General features: G+C 41.7%; 1 protein-coding gene across 5 annotated transcripts; it reads right to left on the bottom strand.

The window, feature by feature from the left end:
• Positions 1–182: 182 nt before the first annotated feature.
• Positions 183–7,582, bottom strand: LOC149128588 (uncharacterized). 5 transcript variants are annotated; one of them, XM_089314108.1, is made up of 5 exons: positions 7,289–7,569; positions 5,495–5,675; positions 2,321–2,446; positions 1,432–1,554; positions 183–1,360 (listed from the first exon to the last, which is right to left on the bottom strand). In XM_089314108.1, exons 2-5 carry the CDS (start codon positions 5,568–5,570, stop codon positions 1,350–1,352), a joined length of 336 nt encoding a protein of 111 aa, XP_089170234.1. In that variant the 5' UTR covers positions 5,571–5,675; positions 7,289–7,569; the 3' UTR covers positions 183–1,349. The 5 variants fall into 5 exon arrangements, 1 of the variants encoding a protein (XP_089170234.1); XR_016221664.1 differs by lacking the exon at positions 5,495–5,675 and having other exon boundaries at positions 183–1,554; positions 7,242–7,567; XR_016221656.1 differs by lacking the exon at positions 5,495–5,675 and having other exon boundaries at positions 183–1,554; positions 7,283–7,566.
• Between the last annotated feature and the right edge of the window lie 17,927 nt (positions 7,583–25,509).

Raw genomic sequence — 25,509 nt, 5'->3', positions numbered from 1 at the left:
GTATGAAGTCTGTATTCCTTAAATAAAAGGTTTCTTTTGGGTGAAAAGATAAATAAAATGATAAAAAAAGAGAGAACTTTAAAAAAAAGAATATAATATATTCCTAAGCAGATTCATCTTCTACTGCCCCATCACACATGATTCAGAGTTCCACATAAAATAAAGCCCTTCACAAACTGAAGCAGTATTCTGTGACTTTATTGTCTTACAGCACAACAAGCCAATGGATGGAGACTTTCACAGTTTGGTGAATCTTGAAGCTCCTACCCCAGTTCTTTGTGATTAGCTTAGCTCTGTTTGGTTTCTGAAAAGTTTGTTCTGGGAGCCTTTTCATTCTTGGTGTATAACGGCTGCAGACCTTCCAGATCTGAAGTCCAAAAGTCTCATTCCCCACAGCAAAAGCATATGCATATGTTCAGGTCTGATCCACTGTATTCAGCCTAGCTCCAGTGCACCTCTGCACAAGTTCTTTAACCAGATGTCAGCTAGTTTACCTGTCCATGATCTCTGGAGCCCAAGATGGAGCCCACCTCCCTGGAATCAATAGCATTTGGACATAAGACAAGGGAAAGCAATGCTATGGAGTAATGGAAGGGCTCCAGAGGGGCTCTACACTTAGGGCTGTTCTCTCACCTACTGAAAGGAAAATAAAAATGAAACAAAAATTGTCAGAACAGCTAAGGATCATGAGGAAATCAAAGTCTCACACTCAGTGATTCTGCATTCTGGTGGTGACCCTGGACCACTGTCGCTCTTACAAAAGCATATCCCATTTGAACAAACACTAGTGCCTGCAAGCCCATTGTACTGGCTAGAAATTTAAATTCATACATTTTGGAGGAATGAAATGTGTTAGTGTGTCATTTTGTCTGTCATTAAACATGGACAGGTATATGGGTGGGAAGCAGAAAGCATTACATAGGAGGATGACCAAATTTGATATGTATGAGCAAGTTTCTTTAGAATCTGGTCCCAGCCTACCTAAACAGCTTCACCTGACTGCCTCCACCATTGAAATGTGATTAATATTTGAACCCACCTCCTGTCATTCCATAGACTGGCAGTGTTATTCAGAGAAACTCAGTGCCCTACCACTAACTGCAAAACACTGTCCATCTACCCTTCTATAGTCTACCATATTTTTTTCTTGTGAACACTACCAGATGTCTGCCAGGTCATGAAAATCCATTGAAATCAAGAGTCTGACAAGTTCATGTTGATTAGAGGAAATTAATAAGCAGATGATGTGGGCTGTGCAGTCACGGAGTCTGGCATAGCATGAAGACAATGTCTTCCTCTGGCTACTTTATTCCAGGAATTCAGGTACTCAGGGAAACCTCTAGTTCAGGTCAGATGAAACCTGAGAACAACCAAGAATAAACTAAAAAGAAATGTGAGGTACTGATGCTATGTATTGATCAACTAACTCACCAACATCATTGCACATATCATGGCTATTACAGCAGAATGCCAGCAATGCAGAGTTTTCCCAAGTGGTGTACTGGGGCTTGCAGTCTGGTGAACAATCATTATATCCAAGAGACGGGAAAGACACTGTGGAAGAAAACAGAGAAAAAACTTCATGAGAGATAAGAAATGCAACCATAAATCTAACCTGGCACCCCTGTGCAGCAACATTGATATGTTTCCTTCTCCCTGGATTCTCTGATACTGGGCAGTGATGTACTTGGAATAAGATATGGTTCTAGAGGTAGACATTAGCCTGGAGGCTTCTGTCTCAGACAGGCAGGCCCAAACACTTGCTGAAAACCTGCTGAGTTCTGTTGCTGCAGTAGGGGCAACTGGAGCATTGAGCAACACCAGCTCCCTGATATCATGAACCAATAACTGCAGGCAGGAATTAGTGGACATCGGGAGGGATGTTATGAGATGACCTTGGTGGAGCTGCTGTGTAAACACTGAGGTCATGCATGTGAATATGCTGGAGGGTCGAAGGTTTCCTGGGCAGGGGACTCTCAGCTGAAACAGAAGATTGGTCAACAGTAGACAAGCAGAGAAGAGGCATCCAGGGTAGAATTGGAGAAACAGAACCATTAATGATCCTAGACCCTAATGTGTAGGGAGTTGGGGCTCTCAGGAGACTCAAGAAGGGATCACCACTGCAGTGAGTGACCACAGGTCCAGTCAGTCCCCTTCCACCCTGTGCCGTTTGAGGACCTCATCTCCAGGCTCAAAAGCTCACTCTCCACAGAATCCCTGCATCCAAATGTGAGAACTTAGAAGATGTTTTGAGCACTGAAGGATTAGGAAAGACAGCCACATTTCTTTAGCAGAAGCTCTAAGTCCTTAGTATACTTACTGTTGTTTTTATCTGATAATCTGAAACTCCTGCAGGAAGCACCATAACTGGCAGTGCATGTTGTCTCCGTATCTGTGCAGATGCCCATAAAATAGTCATTACAGAATCTGCACTGGAGAGCAAAGGCTGCAGGAAGAAAAAGGCCATGTTGAGCAATAGACGCATCACTGTCACATCTAAACGAGAACAGAGATCACCTGCACTGCCTGGAAATGATGCTCATGTTCAGCATTATGGGGACTCATTGCAGGTATGGATGCTGCTAGAATCACAGGACAAAATATGCACATGATCTAATTTCATCTCTCCTCTCCTTAGACAGAGAAGTAATGTTTCCTAGGTTCATGTTTTAACAAATGACAGGAGTTGCTTATTTTTAAGAATAATAATATTATCTGTGTGTGTGTGTGTGTGTGTATGAATCTCCATATGTACAGTGTGTTTATATAGCCATCTCTTGATGAACTGATTGATGTCATATTTATTGGGTGTTAGATTTAGGGCTCTGTGGATTCAGATGAAATAATTATGGCTATTAACAAATACTCAGATATTATGAAACATAAATGATATTACATCAAAATAAAATATATTATACAAATTAAAAATAAAATGTGGTGCATTCATACATAATAGTCCATCTACAGAAATCAATGAAATCATATCATTTTTCAATATCATAGATGACCTGGAGAACACTATATAAGTGAAAAGAGTCAAAAGTGGGAATAAGAGAGGGAGGAGATGTATAATTTGGGACATGCTCAAGCTGACTTGCCCCAAATGGTGGGGTTAGAAATGTGCCAGGGGATTCCAATACAATCCCATCAAGGTGGCATGTACCAATGCCATCTCACTAGTCCAAGCGATCAATTTCAGTTCACAATAGATCATAATGATAGGTCTAAGAGTCAAAGGGATCACACAAACAAGACCAGTGTCTGCTGATACTAATTGATAGAATCAAAAAGGGAGAGAACAATCCAACATGGGAAGTGAGATACACAGCAGACTCATAGAATGGAAGATGTCCTAAATAGCACTCTGGCCTCAGAATCAGCCCTTAAGGCATGCGGATCTGGCTGAAGAGCCCATGAGAGTATTTTAGGCATGAAAATCCAAGGCACTCTGGCAAAAAAAAAAGGAAGACCTAAATGAAAGATCTCTGCGAGTGAGATCCCAGTAGAAAGAATGGGCCATCAAAGGAGGAGGTACCTTTCTCTGAAGGGAGGAGAGAACTTCCACTTTAACTATGACCTTGTCTAAATATGATCAGAGTTGGTGAACTCAAAAGGCTTCCATAGCCTTGGAAACTCATGACCAGAGCCTAGGGAGATTTCTGACGCCATAAACAAGAGTGTCAAATTGTTAAGTCAACAACAGGAGTCACTGTGTACTTACTCCTCATGTGGGAATCTCTGTCCTTAATGTGTTGTCCAATGTGAAGTAATGCTATAACTAGTACTCAAACAGTATTTTACACTTTATGTTCTGTGTGGGTGCAAACTGATGAAATCTTTACTTAATATATACTAAATCGATCTTCTGTATATAAAGAGAATTGAAAATGAATCTTGATGTGAATGGAATGGGAAAGGGAGCGGGAGATGGGAGGGGTGCGGGTAGGAGGGAAGTTATGGGGGAGAAATAGCCGTTGTAATACATAAACTGTACTTTGGAAAATTATATTTACTAAATAAAAAAAGAAAAACAAATACTGCATGTTCTCTCTTGCTCTTGGAAGCTAGAAAAGTTGATGTCATAGAAGTAGAGAGAGTAGAATAGTGGCTTTCAGAGGTTGAAAAGAGTTCAGTAGAAGGATTAATGTAGAGATGATGGAACAGGTGTGCAGGTAGAGGAATAACTTCTAATGTTCTAGAGCGGACTAGACTAACTATGCTGAACAACAATCACTACCATATTTCAAAAGAGCTAATAGACACAATTTTGAGTGTTTACAGTAAAAAGAAGTGATAAATGAAAACATGTGTTGAGGTATCATCACACTGTCTACTGTGAAAATCTGCAATTGTTTTGTCGATCAAAATAAAAAAATTAAAAAAGAGAAAGAAAATATCATGCACTATATTGATGATGTCAAGATAAGTCCAAGAAGAGAGCCAAAAAGGACCTAAGAAGAGATGAGAAACTGAAGGTGATTGATCAGCATGGTCAAATAGGGAGCTCAGAAAACTGTCAAATTTATTCTTTATTTGTTAAACTTGTCTTTTTAGTTTGTTTTTAAAGATGTATTTATTTATTTGAAAGTCAAAACGACAGAGAGGGAGAGAGAGAGATTCCATCCACTGGTTCACTCCTCAGATGACCACAAGGGCCAGGGCTGGGTCTGGCTGATGCCAGGAGTCAGGAGCTTCATCCAGGACCCCCATGTGAATGAAGGGGCCCAAGCACTTGGGCCATCTTCCACTGCTTTTCCCAGGTCTTTAGCATGTTGCTGGAATGGAAGTAGAGCACCCATGACATGAACTGGCACCCATGTGGGATGCTGGTGTCACGGGCAGTGGCTTGACCCGCTATGCCACAGCACCCACCCCAACTCTGTCAAATTTAGAGGGATAACTTGGGACTGGACAGCAGAGACATTCTAAACACAGGTGAACAAATTACTGTGTTTTCGAGGCTTTATCAGTGAGAAAGGTCCAAATTACAGGAAGAGCAAAACATCTTTGGATTTGATAGACACATACAGCAAAATCAGACATTTCATTAGACCTACAAATTAAATCACTAGAAAAAGCATTAATTTTAAGTTGAGAGTGGAAAACAGTAGTCACTGGGGTATTTTAAGGTCTACATCCCAGCAATTCCTTTGGAAATATTTTACCTAGCATACTAATTATTTTGGACAGGTCTGCTAGATGGATGTGTACACAATGAGGTCTCTGCAAAATGGTAAACAGTACTAATCAAAGACATTGATTAAGATATTTAATTCAAACCTGTAGCAATGGCAATGCTTAATCCTTTTGAAAGGTTATTGTGGGCCAGTTTTCTGGCATGATATTGTGACAGAAGTTGTGACAGGAGGCTGCCAGAAAATCCTACAACTTGAGAAATCTGTTATTTCATGAAGAATGTCAGATATGCTTCCAGACAAAAATGGGACAACAAAACTAACTGATATAATAAATGTGGTATCACAAGAGCAGCTACCAGCCATGATTCTAGTGGGCTCAGCCTGTGCATAAGCAGATTCCAGAGCCGCCACTGAGACAGTGACACAGCACATCCAGGAGATGCAGTGGTGCTGCGGAGCAGTCTAGTTTCTAACATTGTCCTCTTAATAGGAGAATTCTCAAAATCTCAGGACCGAAGAATACCATGTGACATTTTCCTAGAAGACAATGAAGCTTGAATTAAAGTTGGGGGCACAAACACACGGTGTATAGAATCAAGAGCAACCCTTGTGCTCCTATCACAGTACAGGCAGATTAGCGTTCTCATCCACAAGGTAATGTCTAGGGACTACGGATTTCCACTCCGTGAGTAATTGTCTTGCTGTTTGTGAGGCAGCTGTTATGAGGAAATTGGAAACTAAAGATCTTTCCATGTGGGAATAAAATCATAGACATTCCTAGGGGACATCCAAAGAAGAATGTAAAGAAGCTGTGTAAATGTCTATGAGAAAACTCCAGCTTTCCTGGCTAACGTGCGTCATGTGCCTAGTGCCTGGGACCTAGGAACTGGGCCTGATTTTCAAGGCTTTCCTGGTGCTGCTAGTGTTGAAGCTCCTCCACCCCCTGTTCTGTACCATTTTTACCTGGATTTTGCTGGAGAAGCCAATTGTGTTTGTGAGCTTCACTGATGGTCTCAAGGCAAAGCACACTCTGATACTTTCTCAATAGGGCCTTTCTTTTACTTCCAAGTCAAATGGATTGGATCTCAAATTTTCTAAGTGTGAAGTTTGCTGAGGTAAGTTTTGGAGGAATAGAAGAGGTAAAATCTGAAGTTAAGAAAATAGTTTTAGATCTTAGTTTGCCCAAAAGCTTCAATTTTCATAGCTGTTGTTTTGAAACAACTTTTGAAATTTTCAAAATGATTTATTTTTTCATGTATCTAGATTATTAATATTTGGTTCCTTTAGGATTTTTAAATATTTATTTAATTTATATGAAAGAGATATAGAGAGAGAAGAGAGCGGGGAAGAAACAGAGAGAGAGGTCCGTCCACTGATTTACTCCCCCAAATGGCTGTAACAGTTAGATCTGGGACAGGCTGAAGCCAGGAGCTAGGAGCTTCTTCCAGGTCTCCCACGTGAGTGCCGGGGCCCAAGTACCTGGGTCATCTTCCACTGCTTTCCCTGGTACATTAGCAGGGAATGGGATCAGAAGTGGAGCCACTGGGACTCAAACTGGCACCCATAGGGGATCTGCACCCATGTGGGAGATCTGGAAAGAGCTCTTGGCTCCTGGTTTCAGTCTGGCCAAGCCCCTACCATTACAGCCATCTGGGGAGTGAACCAGCAGATGGAAGATCTCGCTCTCTTTCTCCCTCCTTCTCTCCCCTCCCTCCTTCCCTCTCTAACTCTTTCAAATAAATAAAAAAAATTTAAAAAGCCACATAAAGATTTCAAAGGATGAAAATAGAACTTTATGTGGTTTCAAAACTGTTCATAACTGTTCATATATCTGGCATTACTATATCTTCCTGGGTTGTGTGTTTCTCAGGCATTTACTGTTATTTCTTAATGTGGTTAATTTTTTGTTGTTGAGGTCATCAAGATAGACACATACACATAAACACACACACACACACACACACACACAGAGATTGAGAGAGAGAGAGTCTCAAAATCTTGCTGGGAGATAGTCCCAGAATCCTGACCGTGACTTCTTCCCCACATGCCAAATACACAACCTGGTCAAATCCATACCCCAAGTTTCTCCCCAGATACCCTCACCATTCCTCCTCATCCACTGTCACAGTCAGTCAGGACCTCACCCACACCTTGGAAGATCACAAGAGGAGAAATTCCCAATAGCAGGAATGTAAGCAGGAACTTAGCCATCTCAGTTGGAACAGCAGGATGATGCAGCCGGGTGCCAGCAGTCAGGCAGTACTATGCCCAGGATGGGAGAGATGGGCTGCTCTGTGTGCAGATGAGGGCAGCTGAGGACATGGGCTGCACTTCTTTCCAGCTGTGGGCAGAAGTTTCCTTTCCACTTGCCAGTGGGAGTCCCACCACCACCACGGATCCAGAAAGCTTCCCACACAGCCAGTTCCTTTGGAGCATTTGGGTGCCCCTTCCTGTCTCCTCTTTAATGAGTTTAGTGTTGACCACTTCCATTCCACCATCCCCAGACTTGTGCTCAATAGACCACAAAAATCAAATGCTCCTTTAGGAGGAGAAAACAGCCTGCTCTCAGCACTGGCGCTTGATCTGTTCCCAAATTACCAAGGTGAATGTACATCTTCTTACTCCGCATTCTTAAGTGGATTGTGTGTAACTTTGATCAAGAGGAGCTGCTTATTCCAGAACTCTGAATGAAACCTGTTGATTTAAACCATATGAGTACACCCTAGACCTCTCCTGTGTGTCAGTATACCCAGGCCACCAGCATAGCCACTACTCCCTTGCCCCCTCCAACACATGCCATGCATGTTGCACTGTGTCCTCCATCTGTCACTGCTCAGAGGCCAGAATACTTTAGGTACAGTGCATATGAGAGGCTTGGGTGATTGGTGATTAAAAACTAGGGCAGAAAGCCTGGGGAAGTCAAGACTCTCAGTCTTTGTGTCAATTTCCCAGATGACAGTGGAGTATGATCACCTCTCTGTATGTCAGGGCCAAGCAGGGAGACTCCCCACCATGCCCTCCCGCACTGTCTCTTTGGCATCGTTTCCAGACACCATAACCACTGCACAGACAGAAAGTGAAATCTGCATTGGAGATGCCCACAAGGCCCCAGTCGATAAAAGGAGGTGCCACACAGCCTTATCTGCTCTCTGAGCAGATACAGATATCAGAGTGCTCTCTTCTTATCACAGTTCTGATGGTGGCATGGCTCTGCCAAGGTTCTGTCGGCTTCCCCACCAGCAAGGACACAGACTGAGTGCAAGGAAGTAGGCTGCTGATGGGCCAGGGGCTGTCCACTCTGTTCTATGTCATTCCCAGTAACTTCCTGCAGCTAAGCCAATTTTGTTTGAGAGTTCATTTGATGATCCAGATGCTTCCTGAAAGGATTTTTACTTTTAAATTTTTTAACATTTATTGATTTTTAATTATTACTAACAATAATTGTATGTATGTATGGGTTACAGTGTGACATTTCAATACATGTGTACGTTCCCACCAACAGTGGATTAGGATACCTTTTCCCCCATATCTTTGCCAGTACTTATCATTTTTTTTTGGATGATAGCCATTCTAACTGTGGTTTTGATTTGCATTTCCCTGATAGTGATCCTGAGCACCTTTTCATGTGTCTATTGGCCATTTGTTCTTCATCCTTTGAAAAATACTTGTTCAGGTCCTTTGCCCATTTCTTAACTGGATTGTTTTGTTGTTGTTGAGTTTCTTGAGCTCTTTGTACACTCTGGATATTAATCGTTTATCAGTTGCAATATTTTCTCCTATTCTGTCGGTTGCCTCTTCACATTGTTAAAGTGTTTCCATTGTAGTGCAGAAGCTTCTTAGATTGATGTAATCCCATCTTTCTATTTTTTCTTTGATTGCATGTGCTTCTGGGGTCTTTTCCAAGAAGTCTTGGCCTATGACAATGTCTTGCAGAGTTTCCCTGATGTTTTCCTTAAATAAGTTGATGGTATCAGGACATAGATTTAGGTCTAAAGGGCAATTTTTAACAAAATAAGAATATCCCTCATTAATTCAGTCTGTTTATTGTGGTTGTTTTTAATGGGACCAGAAATAACAAGACCCAACTTAATTTATCTGAAATATTTGGCTTTGAGTTATCACCCTTCTTGTTGTTGCTGGGCTTTTAGTGTGTTTTAAAGACTTATTTATTTGTTTATTTATTCTCATAATTATTTATTTGAAAGGCAGAGAGAGAGAGAAACAAATCTTCCATATGCTGGTTCACTCCCCAGTGACTGCAAAAGCCAAGCTGTGTCAAGAGCTATGACCTCCACCCCATAATGAAAATGTGCTGGCCAGAGCCTGAAGTCTAGATCCAAAAAAGCTGATTCTCAGGCCTTCTTCCAAAACTCAGATTCTGAGGCTGTGGACTGTGCTGTGGGCTGTATATGTATTTAATGTTTTCCTCAGGTTCATAAGCTAGAAGTTTGGCTTCAGTGAGCAGTGCTGATGTGGGGGCATTTTATGACTCAATTCTTAGTGGACTAAAATCAGGTATGGGGCTTCTACCTTTAAATGAACTAACTCTGGTACTATGGAGTAATGGTTCTACTGCAGAATTTGATGTATATTTAACAAAGACCTAACACCACTTCTTTTCCTTGTATACAAAGTATTGGAAAAGAGGGGATGTTTCAAAACTAATTCTATAAGGTAAGCATTACACAGATACACAACAACAACACAAGAAAGCTGCCACCAATATCCATGATGAACATGGATACAAGAATTGTCAACAAAAATACTAACAAATTGTACCCAAGAACACAAGAAGAAGATCATATGCCATTGCATTGAATGGGGAAAAGCTGATATTTTCTTTCAGGTCAGGGATAATGCAAGAATGTCCTTTTTCAATACTCATATTAGTACTGAAATTCTTAGAGACATATGGAAGGAGAGAGCATGAAAAGATATCCACATACGAGAAGAGTAGGTCAAAATATCTCTGTTTGCAGATGGTACAATTTTATACATATATGTGAAAACCTAAGGATTTCACCAAAATACTTTTAGAACTGAAAAATGAATTATGGAATTCAATTATGGAAGTTTGAAGGATACAAAACAACCATATAAAAGTCAGTAGCTTTTTTATACACCGATAATAAACTTTCTGAGGAAAAAAAATCAAGAAAGCAAATCCATTCTCAATAGCTACAAAAATAAAATAAAACGAAAAACATGGGCATAAATTGAACCAAGGAAATGAGTGATTGTTTTAACTATTTATTTGAAAGCCAGAGTTACATAAAGAGAGAAAAGGTTGCAGGGAGCTGTATCTTTCATCCACTAGTTCACTCCCCAAATGACCCCAACAGCCAGTGCTGGGCTAGGCCAAAGCCATGAGCCAGGAGCTTCATCCAGGTCTCCCATGTGGGTGCAGGGGCCCAAGTAATTGGGTCATCTTCCACTGATTCCTCAGGCATATTATCAAGGAGTTGGATCAGAAGTGGAGCAGCCAGCATGCATGTGGTGGTTTAACCCACTACATCATACTGCTAGCCCCATGAATAATATTTACAATGAAAATTAACACAGATAAAGGAAATTGAAGAAGATAAAAATGAATGAAAAGCTTCTTGTATTCATAGACTGGAAGAATTATCCTTGTTGAAATGTCCATGCTAGCCTAGACAATCTACATATTCACTGAAAGTTCCACTAAAATACCACAAATATTCTTCATTGAAGTAGAAAAAAAAAACACTAGTAAAATTTTTATGTAACAACAAAAGACCCCAAATAACAAATGCATTCCTGAGGTTAAAGAAGAAAGCTGTAGGCATTATAATATTTGATTTCAAAATATTGTACAAAGCTTTTATAATCTAAACACCATGAAATTGGCATAAAATAAGACACATCAAATGATGAAACAGAAGCAAGGACCCAATTGTTCTGTGCTTTTATCATGAAGGGACATGCAATGTTATCAAATGCTTTCTTCACATCGGTTGAGATGACCCTACAGTTTTGCCCTTCATTCTGTTACATGATTTATGACATTGAATCTTTAGGGAAAGTCCCATTTAATCATGGTGTATATTCTTTTTGATGCAATGCTGGATTTGGCTTGCTAGTATTTACTGAGAATTTTTACTTGTATGTTCTTAAAGGATATTTTTTCTGTACTTTTCTTTGTGTATTGTGTCTTTGATTATAACATTAGAATGATGCTGGCCTTATAGAAAGAGTTTGGCAGTACAATCTTTTGAAACGGTTTGAAAAATATTGCAATTGGTTCCTCTTTAAATTTTTTGTAGAATTCAGTGTGAATCATTTCTTGATCTTTGATGGGAGACTTTTAATTACTGGCTCAATCTCATTGTTCATTATAGCTTTGTTTAAATTTCCTCTATCTTCTTGATTAGTTATGGTAGGCTACATGAATCCATGAATTTATCCATTTCTTTGAGGTTTTCCAATTTTTTAGCATAGAGTTGCTCATAGTACTTTCTTATCATTTTTTATATTTTTATAGTATGGCTTATAATGTCTCTTTTTCATCACTAATTTTATTTATCTGAGTTCATTCTCTTTTCTTTGTTAATCTTTCTAATCATTTGTATTTATTATTTATCTTTTTCTTGAAGATTTATTTATTCATTTGAAAGTCAGAGTTACACAGAGAGAGAAGAAGAGGTAGAGAGAGAGAGGGTCCTTCCACTGGTTCACTCCCCCAGTTGGCCACAATGGCCAGAGCAGCGCTGATCTGAAGCCAGGAGCCAGGAGCCAGGAGCCAAGAGCCAGGAGCCAGGAGCCAGGAGCCAGGAGCTTCTTATGGGTCTCCCATGCAGGTGCAGTGGCCTAAGTGTCGCTCCCCCTCTTCGCGGAGGAACGACACAGGACCCTGCGCTGTTCTTTCGTCTGCTCGGCCCTCCCCGGGTTTGCTGCTGGTTCTTCCCGGGTTGGCTACTATCCCTTCCACCTCCGTGGAAGGGCGGTTCCCCCTGGCCGCTTTCCCCACTTCCGCAGGGGAGCGGCACACCGCCGGCCGGCTCTTCTCGGGGGCTGCACAGGTTCCCTTAGATGTTCCCCATAGATGTTCCTGGTGCATGCCGTCTCTCTCCTCCTTTATAGTCCTCCTCCGCCAATCCCAACTCGGCTGCCCACACGCCGAGTACGCTGCTCTCCAATCAGGAGCAAGTCCTACAATTTATTAGTTGAACTGGAGGCAGCTGTGCGGAAGCTGTTTACTTCTCTCCCAGCGCCATATTGTGGGAGAGCAGATGCATAGAATAAGTCTTAATTCGAGTAACTTAGTCTAGTCCGGATTGCTCCCCACACCTAAGGACTTGGCCATGTTGTACTGCTTTCACAGGCAATAGCAGAGATCTGGATAGGAAGTGGAGAGCCGGGACATGAACCAGCACCCATATGGGATGCCGGCACTGCCGGCAGCGGCTTTATCGACTACTACACCACAGCACTGGCCCCAATGTTATTTATCTTCTAAAAGTTATTTTTCTTTTGTTGACCTTTTTAGTGTATTTAAGTTTAAATTTCATTTTTTCAAAATTAGAAAGGCTATACATGATGAATGAAAACTCAATATCACACTGAATGGGGGAAGGTTGAAAGCATTTTCCCTCTCATATGAAATAAGACAAGGATATACAGTTTCACCACTCTTCTTCATTATAGTATTGGATGTGTTAGCAAGATTGTATGACAAATAGAGGAAAGGACTTCCATGGTTCCAATAATAAAATAATGCTAAAGATGAGAAATGTTGAGAACTCTAATTTTATCTGTACACACTACATACATATATAGAAATGGCATATGCAATCCACAAACACGTTATTATTTAAAAAAAAAATACAGCGACAGGTACTGTGGCATAATAGGTTAAGCCTCTGGCTAAGGCACTGGCATACTATACGGTACATGTCCCAGTACTTCCAGTCCAGCTCCCTGCTAATGATCTGGGAAAGCAGTCTAAGGTGGCCCACGTGTTTGGGCCCCAACACCCACATGGGAAACCTGGAGGAGGCTCTTGGCTTCTGGCTTTGGACAGGTCCAGCTGATAGAAGATTCTCTCTCTCTCTCTCTGTCGCTCTCACTCTCGCTTTCCTTCACTCTCTGCATCTGTAAACTCAGCTTTTCAAATAAATAAACAAATCTAAAAGTTTTTTTGAATGCAAATAAATAAATCCCAAAGGTAGTTTAAGAACAAAAAAGCTAGCAGGAAGTATCTGGATCATGAATCAAACTCTCAAACACAGCTGATTTAGCAGCACAAACTAATGGGATCAACAAGAACAGAGAGGACTGCCTTAGGCTCATCAGCAGCCCACGTCCCTGTACTCAGAGAAGAGTACAGACTTTCCACTAGCAGTCCTGAGATAAGAGAACACTCCAATACTTGTTTCTGACCCAGAAAGCAGATAAGGCTATGTGGCAGCTCACTTTACCAAGTGGGTCCTAGTGGGAGTTCTCCAGTGCTTTCTGTGTGAGTGGTGGTTACAGGGTCTGGAGAATGATGTCAAAGAACAGTGAAAGAGGGCATGCTTGGCCCTGACATGTAGAGAGACGATACACTGTGATGTCACCTGGGAAACTGACATGAAGACTGAGACGACTTTCCCAGGCTTTCTGCTCTAAATTCATAAACATCAATCATCCATGCACCTCTTATGCACACCACCTGAAACACTCTGGCACCTGAGCAGTAACGGATGAAAAGACACAGGTACAACATGCATGGCTTGTGTTGGTGGAGGTCAAAAGAGAAGTGGATCATGCCATTTGGTAGGTGGAGTGACCACACACAGAAGTTGAGAGTGGGGTCAATGCAGTTGATACCTATAGGTTTAATTTAGAGTTCCAGAATAAGCAGCTCTTCCATCAGATGTAGTGCTTACAGAATTGATGCAACACACAAAATCCATACGAGAATGCACTGCAAGAGGTCGCGTGCTAACCATGCTGATTTGGGAACTGATCAAGGGCCACTGCTAAGAAATGCTGTTTTCTCCTAAAGGAGAATTCCACCATTATGATTGTGACAATTTGTCCTTGGTCTGGATGAAGACATCAGTGCATGGGGGAACTAAGAAGGAGGAGAAGATATAAGCTGGAAGAGTCACAAGAAGCCAAGCATATAGCGTGGTTTGGCTTTAGAACCAGCGAGTGCTTCAAGGAAAATCACAGTAGAGAGATCTGCATTAGTGTCCCCTTTCAAAGTGGAGCCCCAGTGCCCCAGTGTTCATCTAGCAAGTTCCACTACTTAAGTCTTCTTGCATGCTGGAGACCAAGTTTCAAACCCATTAAACTTTGGGGGGCGCACACATAACATAACCAAATAATGGCACTTGCCATTGCTTCAAAGTTGAAGATGCTGGAAGGAGGTTTCTAAACAGGAGTGTCAAGTTTCAGAGTATGGGCTCTTCCAGGGCATTCCTTGTGTTGGTGTTCAGCCTATCCACATCTCGGAAAATCTGCTGGAGTTGATGTGCGCCTGGATGCCTTGCAGTGGTTCTGAATACACACTCTGTGTAGTTAAAGGAGAAGCTTCCTGCCCTGGAAAGATTATACCTGATGACACTTGAGTAGGTTACCATCAAATACAGTCATGGTCTGGGGCATTTGGGGAGTAACAATGTCTTTATTGGTAATAATCTTGTCACAGAGGCAGGAATTAGTAATACCTATTAGGTCTCTGCCAACACTGAGTCGTGGAGGCTGCCTTCATGGGGTTCAGGGTAAATTTCATCTAGAAGTCGAGCTATTTTGATCTGAACATTTCCAGTTGATGTTCACATTGTAAAAGAGGTGTTGCAAACTTTATCTAACGGAACTGCATCCCGAAAATGTATAAACGCAGGTTTATTACAACAGAAGGGCCCAGCTGGCCAGAGAGGTCATGACAAAGAACACCTGAAAAAGGACTGCCCTACCCTTCCCTGAGGAGACCCCATCAGGATGTCCCAGGACCTTGATATCCACGACAATGTTTGACCAAATCATTGTATTCTTTGTCAAAGCTCATTTCTCTAATCCTCCAGCTGATAACACTTCTAACTCCAACATTACACTCTGTATATTTAAGGCTAGCAACATTTTTTAAATCATCAAAATACACTAAGTGGGGATAGTAAATTAAATCCCCACAATGCCAATTTAATCCATTAACATATCCAATTCATGCAATATATACTGTCTTCCTTCTTTTCTAGTACTTCTACTTTACTGACAATTTATTTTAAAGCTTTTATTTAATGAATGCAAACTTCATAGGTAAAACTTTAGGCATATAGTTGTTCCTTCCCCCAAACCCGCCCTCCCATCTCCCTTCCCACCTCTTTCTCGCTCTCCTATCCCATTCTTCATTAAGGTTCATTTTTAGTTTAACTTTATATAGAGAGAACCAACTCTATGCTAAGTAAAGATTTCAGCAGTTTTCACCTACACACACATACAACATATAAAGTATAGTTTGAGAACAAGTAGTAGTCTGATTGGCAGGTGGGTGTACAGGTGGGGTCAAGTAGAGGCATGAGATCACACAGGGGGTGTGGTCTTACAGCTCACAAACCTAATCGAATTTATCCTATCTGCTTGCCTATAGCACTCATTCATAGGAAGCTAGGTGACTGAGTTAAAAGACAATACAATTTTTAGAGTAAAATTTGAATTATCAGATAACATGGTGTTTCACAGTCACAAGTGAGCTGGTAACCTCCCTGTTTTTCCGGAAGTGGCAATACGCAGCAAGATGTACAGTCCAAGAGTGATCTCCTTTGCCTCCTGCAGTATATCACGAGTGACTGGAGATGTACAGATTTTTGGGCATTTTGTTTTTCTAGATTGCTAGTCATACTCTCAGTCCCAGTTCTTGCTTGCTCATTGCCAGAATGCCAAAGAGCTATCTCAGGCCTGACTACTCCAGTATGTGATATATATATATATATATATATATATATATATAATATCATACATATCATACATATTCTAACATAAGGCATGAGAAATCCAAGCATCATATCTAGTTAGCATATGTTTGAAATGGCAGCCCTTTGTAGAGGCTGCAGCTCTAGCAGTATATTGTGATAATTACCATCAGGTAATCATGCATAGGAATCCCTTCTGTATAACCTCCTGTCCTTATGTTTTAATTTAGGGTTGAAGTCAGTGACTCCATCTTAAGTCACATATTCCTACCTTGTCATCTTTTTCTTGAAAGCACCATTGATCAGCTACTACTAGGCTCCATTTGCTCTACATTGCCAGGATTAATTTGGTCTTGGCTGTTTGGTCTTATCTGGTCTCACTGAAGGAGCAAGATTGATGAAATAAAAGGTTTCTTTGAGGAGGGAATATTTTAAAAAGAGAGAAAGAAAAAAGAAAAGTATTTTCAGCCACATTTGAGCAACAAATGAGGGTGAGGTAGAAACAAGGGTCCTTAGGCTATGTTAAGTCCATCATTGAAAATAACTTTATTACTTGTGCAGGTGAGAACCATCATCTCAAAGCATCAGGTTACCCTTATCTCACTAAGAATTATACTTCTGTAGAATTCTGACAGGCAATAGGTACAGAGCTCAAAAATGGAAAAAAAGTAGAACAAAACCAACAAGATCATTTTTAAAAATCTCATTTGCATCTTACAAGCAATAAACAGAGTTATGATCTAATAGCAAAACATTATAGTTTATTAATTGATTATTTGTATTAAATATGGTAAAAAAAATGTGATTTACCACATAGCATTCTCAGATTTGGAAAACTCTCAAAGTCAGCAAACCCAACCAAGGTAGATATGAACTACAGTATCTGAACTTTTGAAGTTTCAGAGATATCAAGATAACAATTTATTCACAAAAAGGCTAAAAGCCTTTGAAATCAAGAATGAATTTTGTGCACTATTTTTAGATATGCCAGTAATTCAACTTGCATTCTATTATGGGGAGAAAATATTCTTATTCAACCCATATGAACAATCACATGGCAATGAAAAATAAAAATACTCTAAAAGGTAAACTTTTTTTAGATTTATTTATTTTTTATTTATTTGACAGATAGAGTTAGACAGTGAGAGAGAGAGACAGAGAGAAAGGTCTTCCTTCCGTTGGTTCACCCCTCCAAATGGCCGCTACAGCTGGAGCTACGCCGATCCGAAGCCAGGAGCCAGGCGCTTCTTCCTGGTCTCCCATGCGGGTGCAGGGACCCAAGCACCTGGGTCATCCTCCACTGCCTTCCCAGGCCACAGCAGAGAGCTGGACTGGAAGAGGAGCAACTGGGACTAGCTCCCAGCACTGCAGGCGGAGGATTAATCAAATGAGCCACAGCACCGGCCCCAAAATTTATTTATTTTACTTGAAACTCAGAGTTACACAGAGAGAGAAGGGGAGGCAGAGAAATAGAGAGAGAGAGAGAGAGAGAGAGAGAGAGAGAGAGAGATCTTCCATCCACTGGTTCACTCCCCAGGTGGCCGCAACGGCTGAACTGTGCCAATCCAAAGCCAGGAGTCAAGAGCTTCCTCCAGTTCTCCCACACAGGGGCAGGGGCCCAAGGACTTGGGCCATCTTCTACTGCTTTCCCAGGCCACAGGAGAGAGCTGGATCAGAAGTAGAGCAGCCGAGTCTCAAATTGGTGCCCATATGGGATGCCAGCACTGCAGGCGGCGGCTTTACACACTACACCACAACGCTGGCCCTAAGGTAAACATTTTATGTTGATTACAAATACATAGTTTACCAAAGTGTTAAAAACCCTATAAATTTCAAGAAAATCTTTAAATCTAGAAAACAAAACATTTAGGAATAGAACCAAAACTGTTTTAAGTAAATGGCATAGAAACCCATAAGATTCACTAGTCTTTTGAGTCTCTTTTAGCAGTGTCACAAATCTATCATTTTCTTTTTCAGAATTACGGTTTCTTAATTTATATTTAGTGGTAAAACTGTATTTACAAATATTTGTTAGAGTCCTATGATTATAAATGCTTCCAGAGGTTCCAATATGGCAGAGTAGGGAGGGAGCTTACTGCTCTAGCCCAGGAAAAGATAGTTTTCTAAAAAAAAAAAAAAAGAAAAGAAAGAAGAAGATAGTGTAGTCTCAGGGAAAAGTTAGGGGAAAATGGCAAAGGAAACTCTACCGAAATCAGAGGGACACGGTGGACCTACGTGGAGGGCGTGGGCGCCCACAGCTCCAGACTCCAACAGCTGAGAGCCTACGCACCAGCACTGGGAAGTGAGGTGAGACCAGACCGCAGCAGTCTAAGACACTGACGAAAAAGCAGCAGGAAGAGCCTAGAGGGAATGGGGCTTAAAGCCCTGTGGGGGAAAATGTACCAGCCAAACTAGAGGAGAAAAACAAAAGGGACAGGATGGTCACGTTTCTCTCTCTCTCTCTGATCACTTTACAAAGGTGTACTATGATGAGCCAATAGAGCAGGCCCCATTTTGGACATATGTAACAGCTGTACCAGCTCATGTCTGCACCTGGCATTCAGCGGAGCAGAAACTCCTGACTCTGGTTGGGAGAAATAACACGGGGCTGGGAGCCTGTGACCGTGTGAAGCTTCTGAATTGGGACTGTGAAAAAAACTGAGGGTGTGGGAAGAATCGTAGTGTGGCTGGGACTTGAGCAGTCTCAGTGGGAGATGCCACAAGCTCGGGAGTTCCTGGTTACCTGGTGAGAGACATTGCTGGGGAATCTGAACTTCCGCCGGAGGACTGCACAGATCCTTTGTGTGGTCCTTTGGACAGAGAGGACGAATATTATACCCACTGGGGTTAGCGGTCAGGCATTGGTCTCCATTGTGGAGAAGAGCTCAACTGAGCAGAATATACTTCCCTTCTGGTTAAAAAAGGAGAGAGAGAAAATTTACAACACCAAACCTGGGTGTGTCACATTAGGCATGTCATTAACCCTGGAGAACTGAACAGAGCTCTCTGACCACACCCACTACAAGCCTCTATAGATTCACTGAAAGCAGACATTACACTTATCTACAGAGTCATAGTACCAGATAAAAGCTGGAAAAAATCAGAATCATGCCATTGATCTCCTTAGACAACGTAATGAAGCTGGAAATCAGAAACTCAGGCATCTCTAGAACGTATGCCAACACATGGAGACTGAACAACATGCTCCTGAATGAACAGTGGGTCACTGAAGAAACAAAAGAGAAATCAAATTTCTGGAAACAAATGAAGATGACAATACAACATATCAAAATTATGGGATACAGCAAAAGCAGTGTTAAGAGGAAAGTTTAGGCAGGCGCCGCAGCTCACTAGGCTAATCGTCCACCTGCGGCGCCAGCACACCAGGTTCTAGTCCCGGTCGGGGTGCCAGATTCTGTCCCGGTTGCTCCTCTTCCAGGCCAGCTCTCTGCTGTGGCCCAGGAGTGCCGAGGAGGATGGCCCAAGGCCTTGGGCCCTGCACCCGTATGGGAGACCAGGAGGAAGCACCTGGCTCCTGGCTTCAGATCAGCGCAGCACACCGGCCACAATGCGCCAGCTGTAGTGGCCACTTGGGGGGTGAACCAACGGAAAAAGGAAGACCTTTCTCTCTGTCTCTCTCTCTCTCACTGTCTAACTCTGCCTGTCAAAAAAAATAAAATAAATAAAAAGAGTAAAGTTTATAGCAATTGGTGCCTACATCAAGGAATTGGAAAGGCACCAAATAAATGAGCTATCAATGAATCTCAAAGATCTATAAAAACAACAGTAAACCAAACCCAAAACGAGTAGGAGAAAAGAATTAATTAAAATTAGAGAAGAAATAAACAAAATTGAATCAGTAATAAAGGCCCTCCCAACAAAGAAAAAACCCAGGGCCGAATGGTTTCATTGCTAAATTCTACCAGACATTTAAAGAAGAACTAACTCCAATTCTTCTCAAGCTATTCAAAACAAATGAAAGAGAGGGAATGCTACCAAATGTGTTCTACAAAACCAGCATCACCTTAATTCCTAAACCTGAAAAAGATGCAACAGAGAAAGGAATTACAGACCAATTTCCCTGATGAACATAGACACAAAATCCTCAACAAAATTCTAGCCTATAGAATCCAACAACACATCAGAAAGATCCACCCAGACCAAATGGGATTTATCCCTAGTATGCAGTAATGATTCAACATTTGAAAACCAATCAATGTGATATACCACATTAATAACCTGCTGAACAAAAACCATATGGTTATCTCAATAGATGCAGAGAAAGCATTTGATAAAATACAACATCCTTTAATGAGGAAAACTAAGAAAATTGGGTATAGAAGGAGCATTCATCAACATAATCAAGGCAATTTATGACAAAGCCACGCCCAGCATCATACTGAATGGGGGAAATTTGGAAGCACTTCCACTGAGATCTGGTACCAGACAAGGATGCCCACTCTTACCACTGCTATTCAATATAGTTCTTGAAGTTTTAGCCAGAGCCATTAGGCAAGAAAAAAAATCAAAGGGATATGCACTGGGAAGGAAGAAGTCAAACTATCCCTTTTTCTAGACAGCATGATTCTTTTTTCAGGGGATCCAAATAACTCCACTAAGAGACTATTGGAACTTATAAGTAGCAGGATACAAAATCAACACACAAAAATCAATTGCCTTTGTATATACAGACAATGCCACGGCTGAGAAAGAACTTCTAAGATCAATTCTACTCACAATAGCTACCAAAAAAGATCAAATACCTTGGAATAAACTTAACCAAGATGTCAAAGATCTCTATGATGAGAATTACAAAACATTAAAGAGAGAAACAGAAGAAGAAACAAACATCTTCGATGTTCATGGATTGGAAGAATTAATATCATCAAAATGTCCATCCTTCCAAAAGCAATTTACAGATTCAATGTGATACCAATCAAAATACCAAAGACATTCTTCTCATATCTAGAAAAAATATGCTGAAATTCATATGGAGGTACATGAGATCTCAAATAGCTAAAGCAATCTTAAACAACAACAACAAAGCTGGAGGCATCACAATACCAAATTTCAAGATATACTATTACATAATCAAAACAGCCTGCTACTGGTACAAAAACAGATGGATAGACCAATGGAATAAAATAGAAACACCAGAAATCAATCCAAACATCTACAACCAGCATATTTGATCAAGGAGCTAAAACCAACCCCTGGAGCAAGGACAGTCTATTCAACAAATGATGTTGGGAAAACTGGATTTCCATGAGGAAGCATGAAGCAAGACACCTACTATACACCTTACACAAAAATCAATCAAGATGGCATGAAGATCTAAATCTATGACCCAACACCATCAAATTATTAGAGAACAGACAGCCAAAATTAACAAGTGATATTACATCAATTTGAGGAGTTTCTGTACTTCAAAAGAAACAGTCAGGAATGTGAAGAGGCAACCAACAGAATGGGAAAAAATATTTGCAAATTATGCAACTGATAAAGGATTAATAACCAGAATCTACAAAGAGATCAAGAAACTCCACAACATCAAAACAAACAACCCACTTAAGAGATGGGCCAAGGACTTAAACAGACATTTTTCAAAAGAGGAAATCCAAATGGCCAACAGACACATGAAAAAATGTTCAGGATCACTAGCAATCAGGGAAATGCAAATAAAACCACGATGAGGTTTCACCACACCCTGGTGAGAATGGCTTTCATACAGAAATCAACAAAAAACAAATGCTGGCAAGAATGTGGGGGAAAAGGAACACTAACCCACTGCTGGTGGGAATGCAAACTGGTCAAGCCACTTTGGAAGACAGTTTGGAGATACCTCAGAAATCTGAATATAGCCCCCACCATATGACCCAGCCATCCCACTCCTTGGAATTTACCCAAAGGAAATTAAATTGGCAAATAAAATATCTGTCTGCACCTTAATGTTTATTGCAGCTCAATTCACAATAGCTAACACCTGGAATCAACAGTAGACTGGATAAAGAAATTATGGGATATGTATTCTATAGAATACTATACAGCAGTAAAAAAAGTGAAATATAGTCATTTGCAACAAAATGAATGGGAAAACGTCACACTTAATGAAATAAGGCAATCTCAATGGGACAAATATCCTATGTTCTCCCTGATCTGTGACAACTGAGCACCTAAAAGCAAACCTGTAGTAGTGAAACTGACACTATGAGAAGCAATGACTTGATCAGCCCTTGTCTTGTTGAGGAACAGTTTATTATTTTATTCTTTTTACTATTTTCTTTTTTTTTCCAGAGTAAGGGAAAGGGTTTGTTGGGGAACACCCTTCTTGTTCTACTTAATACCATTGGTTGAACTCTTTACTTAACGTAGAATTATTCTTAGGTGTTTAAATCCAATTGAAAATGGACCCCTGTTAAAAATAATAATGGGAATAAGAGATGGAGGAGATATAGAGTTCAGCACACGTTCTCTCGGACTTACCCCTAAGAATAAAACTAAAAACTTGCCGTGGGACTTCAAATCCCATTAGGTTGGCAGGTACCAATGCCATCTTACTAGTTAAAGTGATCAGTTTAAGTGCATAACTGATCATTAAGATAGGAATAAGTGCCAAAGGGATCACATAAATAAGTCCAAGTGTCTGCTAATAATAATAGATAGAATTAAAAAAGAGAGAATGATCCAACATGGGAAGCAGGCCACACAGCAGACTCACAGAATGATAAATGCCCTAAACAGCACTCTGACCTCAGAATCAGCCCTTAAGTCATTCAGATTTGGCTAAAACGCTTATGAGAGCGTTTCAGGCATGGGAAGCCAACACACTGTGGCAAAAAAATGACCTCTATGAAAGATCTCTGTGAGTGAGATCCCAGTGGAAAAAAGGGGCCATCAAAGAAGGAAGTACCTTTCTCTGAAGGGAGGAGAGAACTTCCACTTTGATTACGGCCTTGTCTAAATAATGTCGGAGTTTGTGGACTCAAAAGGCTTCCATAGCCTTGGCAGCTCATGACAAGAGTCTCAAGTGATGACTGACTTCATAAATAAAAGTGACAATTGTTAAATCAACACAGGAGTCACTGTGCATTTGCTCCCCATGTAGGACCTCTGTCTTTAATAAGTTGTACTATGAGAACTGATGGTAAAACTAGTACTCAAACAGTACTTTACACTTTGTGTGTCTGTGGGTGCAAACTCTTGAAATCTTTACTTAGCATAGAGTTGATCTGTATCTAAAGATAATTAAAAATGAATCTTAATGAAGAACGGGATGGGAGAGGGAGTAGGAGATGGGATGAGAGTGGGGATGGGAGGGCGGGTATAGGGAAGAACTGCTATAATCCAAAAGCTGTACCTATGAAATTTATATTTATTAAATAAAAGCTTTCTAAGAAAAGAAACTTCAGATGAGGGTGCTCTGCTGCCTGCAGGTAGGACTCAGAGTGGCAGAGGATGAGAGTAAGCTCTGTGTCTGGTGCAGTAGCATTCCAAGCCCTGCACACAGCGCCTCACGTGGTGTGGACGTCAACTCCCTCTCTTGGCATCTGCCCTGGGCGTTGTTTCTGGGCGTACCTCTCCCTCGCCCCCACTTTCTCAGGGACCCCTGTTCCCACTGTTCAGAGGAGGAACAGTGACCAGCAATGGCTACCACAAGCATGCCACCAGACCAGAGGGCCTCCCCTCCAGGGGGGCCGCGCAGCAGCTGGCTGCGAGGTGTTTAATAAACACGTGACCCTCCCACACCCGCCCGTCTCGGCCCGCTGAAGCCCAGAGTTAAACCTGCTTTTGATGCATTGGGGTCTCCTAGGCACCTGGCTCCGCAGTGTAGCGGCTGAGCCATCTGCCTCCAGCCTGGGGCTGTCGGGAGGGAGCCTGAGCCAGGAAGGACCAGGGAGCAGAGTGTGAAAGAGCTCCGTGCTACCCTGATGCCAGGTGCCGCCAGCCTCTCTAACAGAGCAGGGGCGGGGAAAGAGGGCACTGCTGTCAGACCCCATCCATCCACCACCACCCACCTGGTGGAGCTGGCGGGGCCCCAGGCCCCAGCTGCCTGTCTCAGCGCAGCATGGACTGTTAGCATCATGCAGGAAATAGCCAAGGTAGAGGGCAAGCCCCTGGCCTCAGGCAGAAGTAGGCAGGGAGCCGGCCAGACAGCGATGTTCTAGATGGGAGGAGCTGGTGGAACCCCTCCAGCCAAGACTAGCAAATCGGCTCAGAGCTGACAAGGTCAAGGTCAGATCTTCAGAAGCCATGAAAAGAGTTTGCTGCCACCCCCTCCCCCATTACAAATTTCAACATCAAATTCGGTTTGGGGGATAGATACCGAGTTACAGGAACGACACAGCAGCTTGCACAGGGCTGCAGTCAAGGCTCAAGCCCAGCTACAGGGGCATCCGTCCTGGCTATGAGTTCTCTGTGCCTCGGTTTCTTCCCCTTGGAAATGGAGGGAATGACCCCAGATGCCACTGCAGGACCTCATGTGGTTATGGGATCCAGGGATAATATCAATGCTCTCAGCCTGTCTCATGGCAGAAGCTTCTTGATGTTTCTGTTACTCTTGACAACAAAAGATCTGCTTTCCAAGAAAAGGAAAAAAAAGATACTGGAAGGAGGCTAAAAATCCACGTGTGTCAGACTTCAGTGTCATGGTTCTATCTGGGGCAACCCCTGATCTGGGTGGTCAGAGGAGCATTTTCCTGGACTTGGTTGGAGATTGTGCCTGATGACCTCTGATTAGGTTACCATGTAATACAACCCTAGTCTGGGACATTATGAGGGGTAACAACACCTTTATTGGTAACTATGTTGGCTTAGAGGCAGGAATTAGGAATACCTATGAGTTCTTTCTAACATTGGGAGTCTGGGTTGCAGCCTCTTATGAGGTTCAGGGTAAGCTTAATCTGGCAGTGAAGCTATTTTGATCTTTGAACATTTCCAATTGATGTTCCCATTGTGAGAGAAGTGTCACAGACTTTGTCTAATGGAACTGCATCCCACAAATATATAAATGTAGGTTTATTAAAAAACAAACTGCCCAGCCAGAACAGAGACATAATAAAGAACACCCAAGAAAAGGACTGCCCACACCGACAAGATGTTCCATGAACTTAACCATCCACAAAAATCTTGCACCAGTTCATTGTTTTCTTTATTACCAGTCATTTCTCACATCCTCCTGCTGATAACACTTCCCACTCCAGCATCACATTTTGTGTGGTTACTGGAAGCAACTTCCTTTAGTGCTGTAAAATATACTGAGTGACAGTAGTAAATTAAGGCTTCAGAAGGGAAAAATAACTCTTATATGCAATAAGCACAATATGTGCTGGTTTTCTTATGTTCTACTCCTTCTCCATTACTGGCACAAATTCTGATGGGATGGTGCAGGACTGACAAACGTGAGAATCTCTGGGGTTCCAGAGCCACTGTTGCAGAGGCTCACTGCATACACT

The sequence above is a fragment of the Oryctolagus cuniculus genome, chromosome 1, assembly GCF_051225735.1.
Source record: "Oryctolagus cuniculus isolate XC-2025 breed Fujian yellow rabbit chromosome 1, ASM5122573v1, whole genome shotgun sequence".
Taxonomy (NCBI): Eukaryota; Metazoa; Chordata; class Mammalia; order Lagomorpha; family Leporidae; genus Oryctolagus; species Oryctolagus cuniculus.
The sequence above is the reverse complement of the archived record's forward strand: the minus strand, read 5'-3'. Positions and strand labels throughout refer to the sequence as shown.

Coding starts and splice junctions, on each gene's coding strand:
- LOC149128588 (XM_089314108.1), bottom strand. CDS start 5,570: ATGTGCTGTGTCACTGTCTCAGTGGCGGCTCTGGAATCTGCTTATGCA. Junction 2,447..5,494: donor GCCCACTAGAATCATGGCTG/GTAGCTGCTCTT, acceptor TTCTTCCTGCAG/CCTTTGCTCTCCAGTGCAGA. Junction 1,555..2,320: donor ATTATCAGATAAAAACAACA/GTAAGTATACTA, acceptor TTTCTTCCACAG/TGTCTTTCCCGTCTCTTGGA.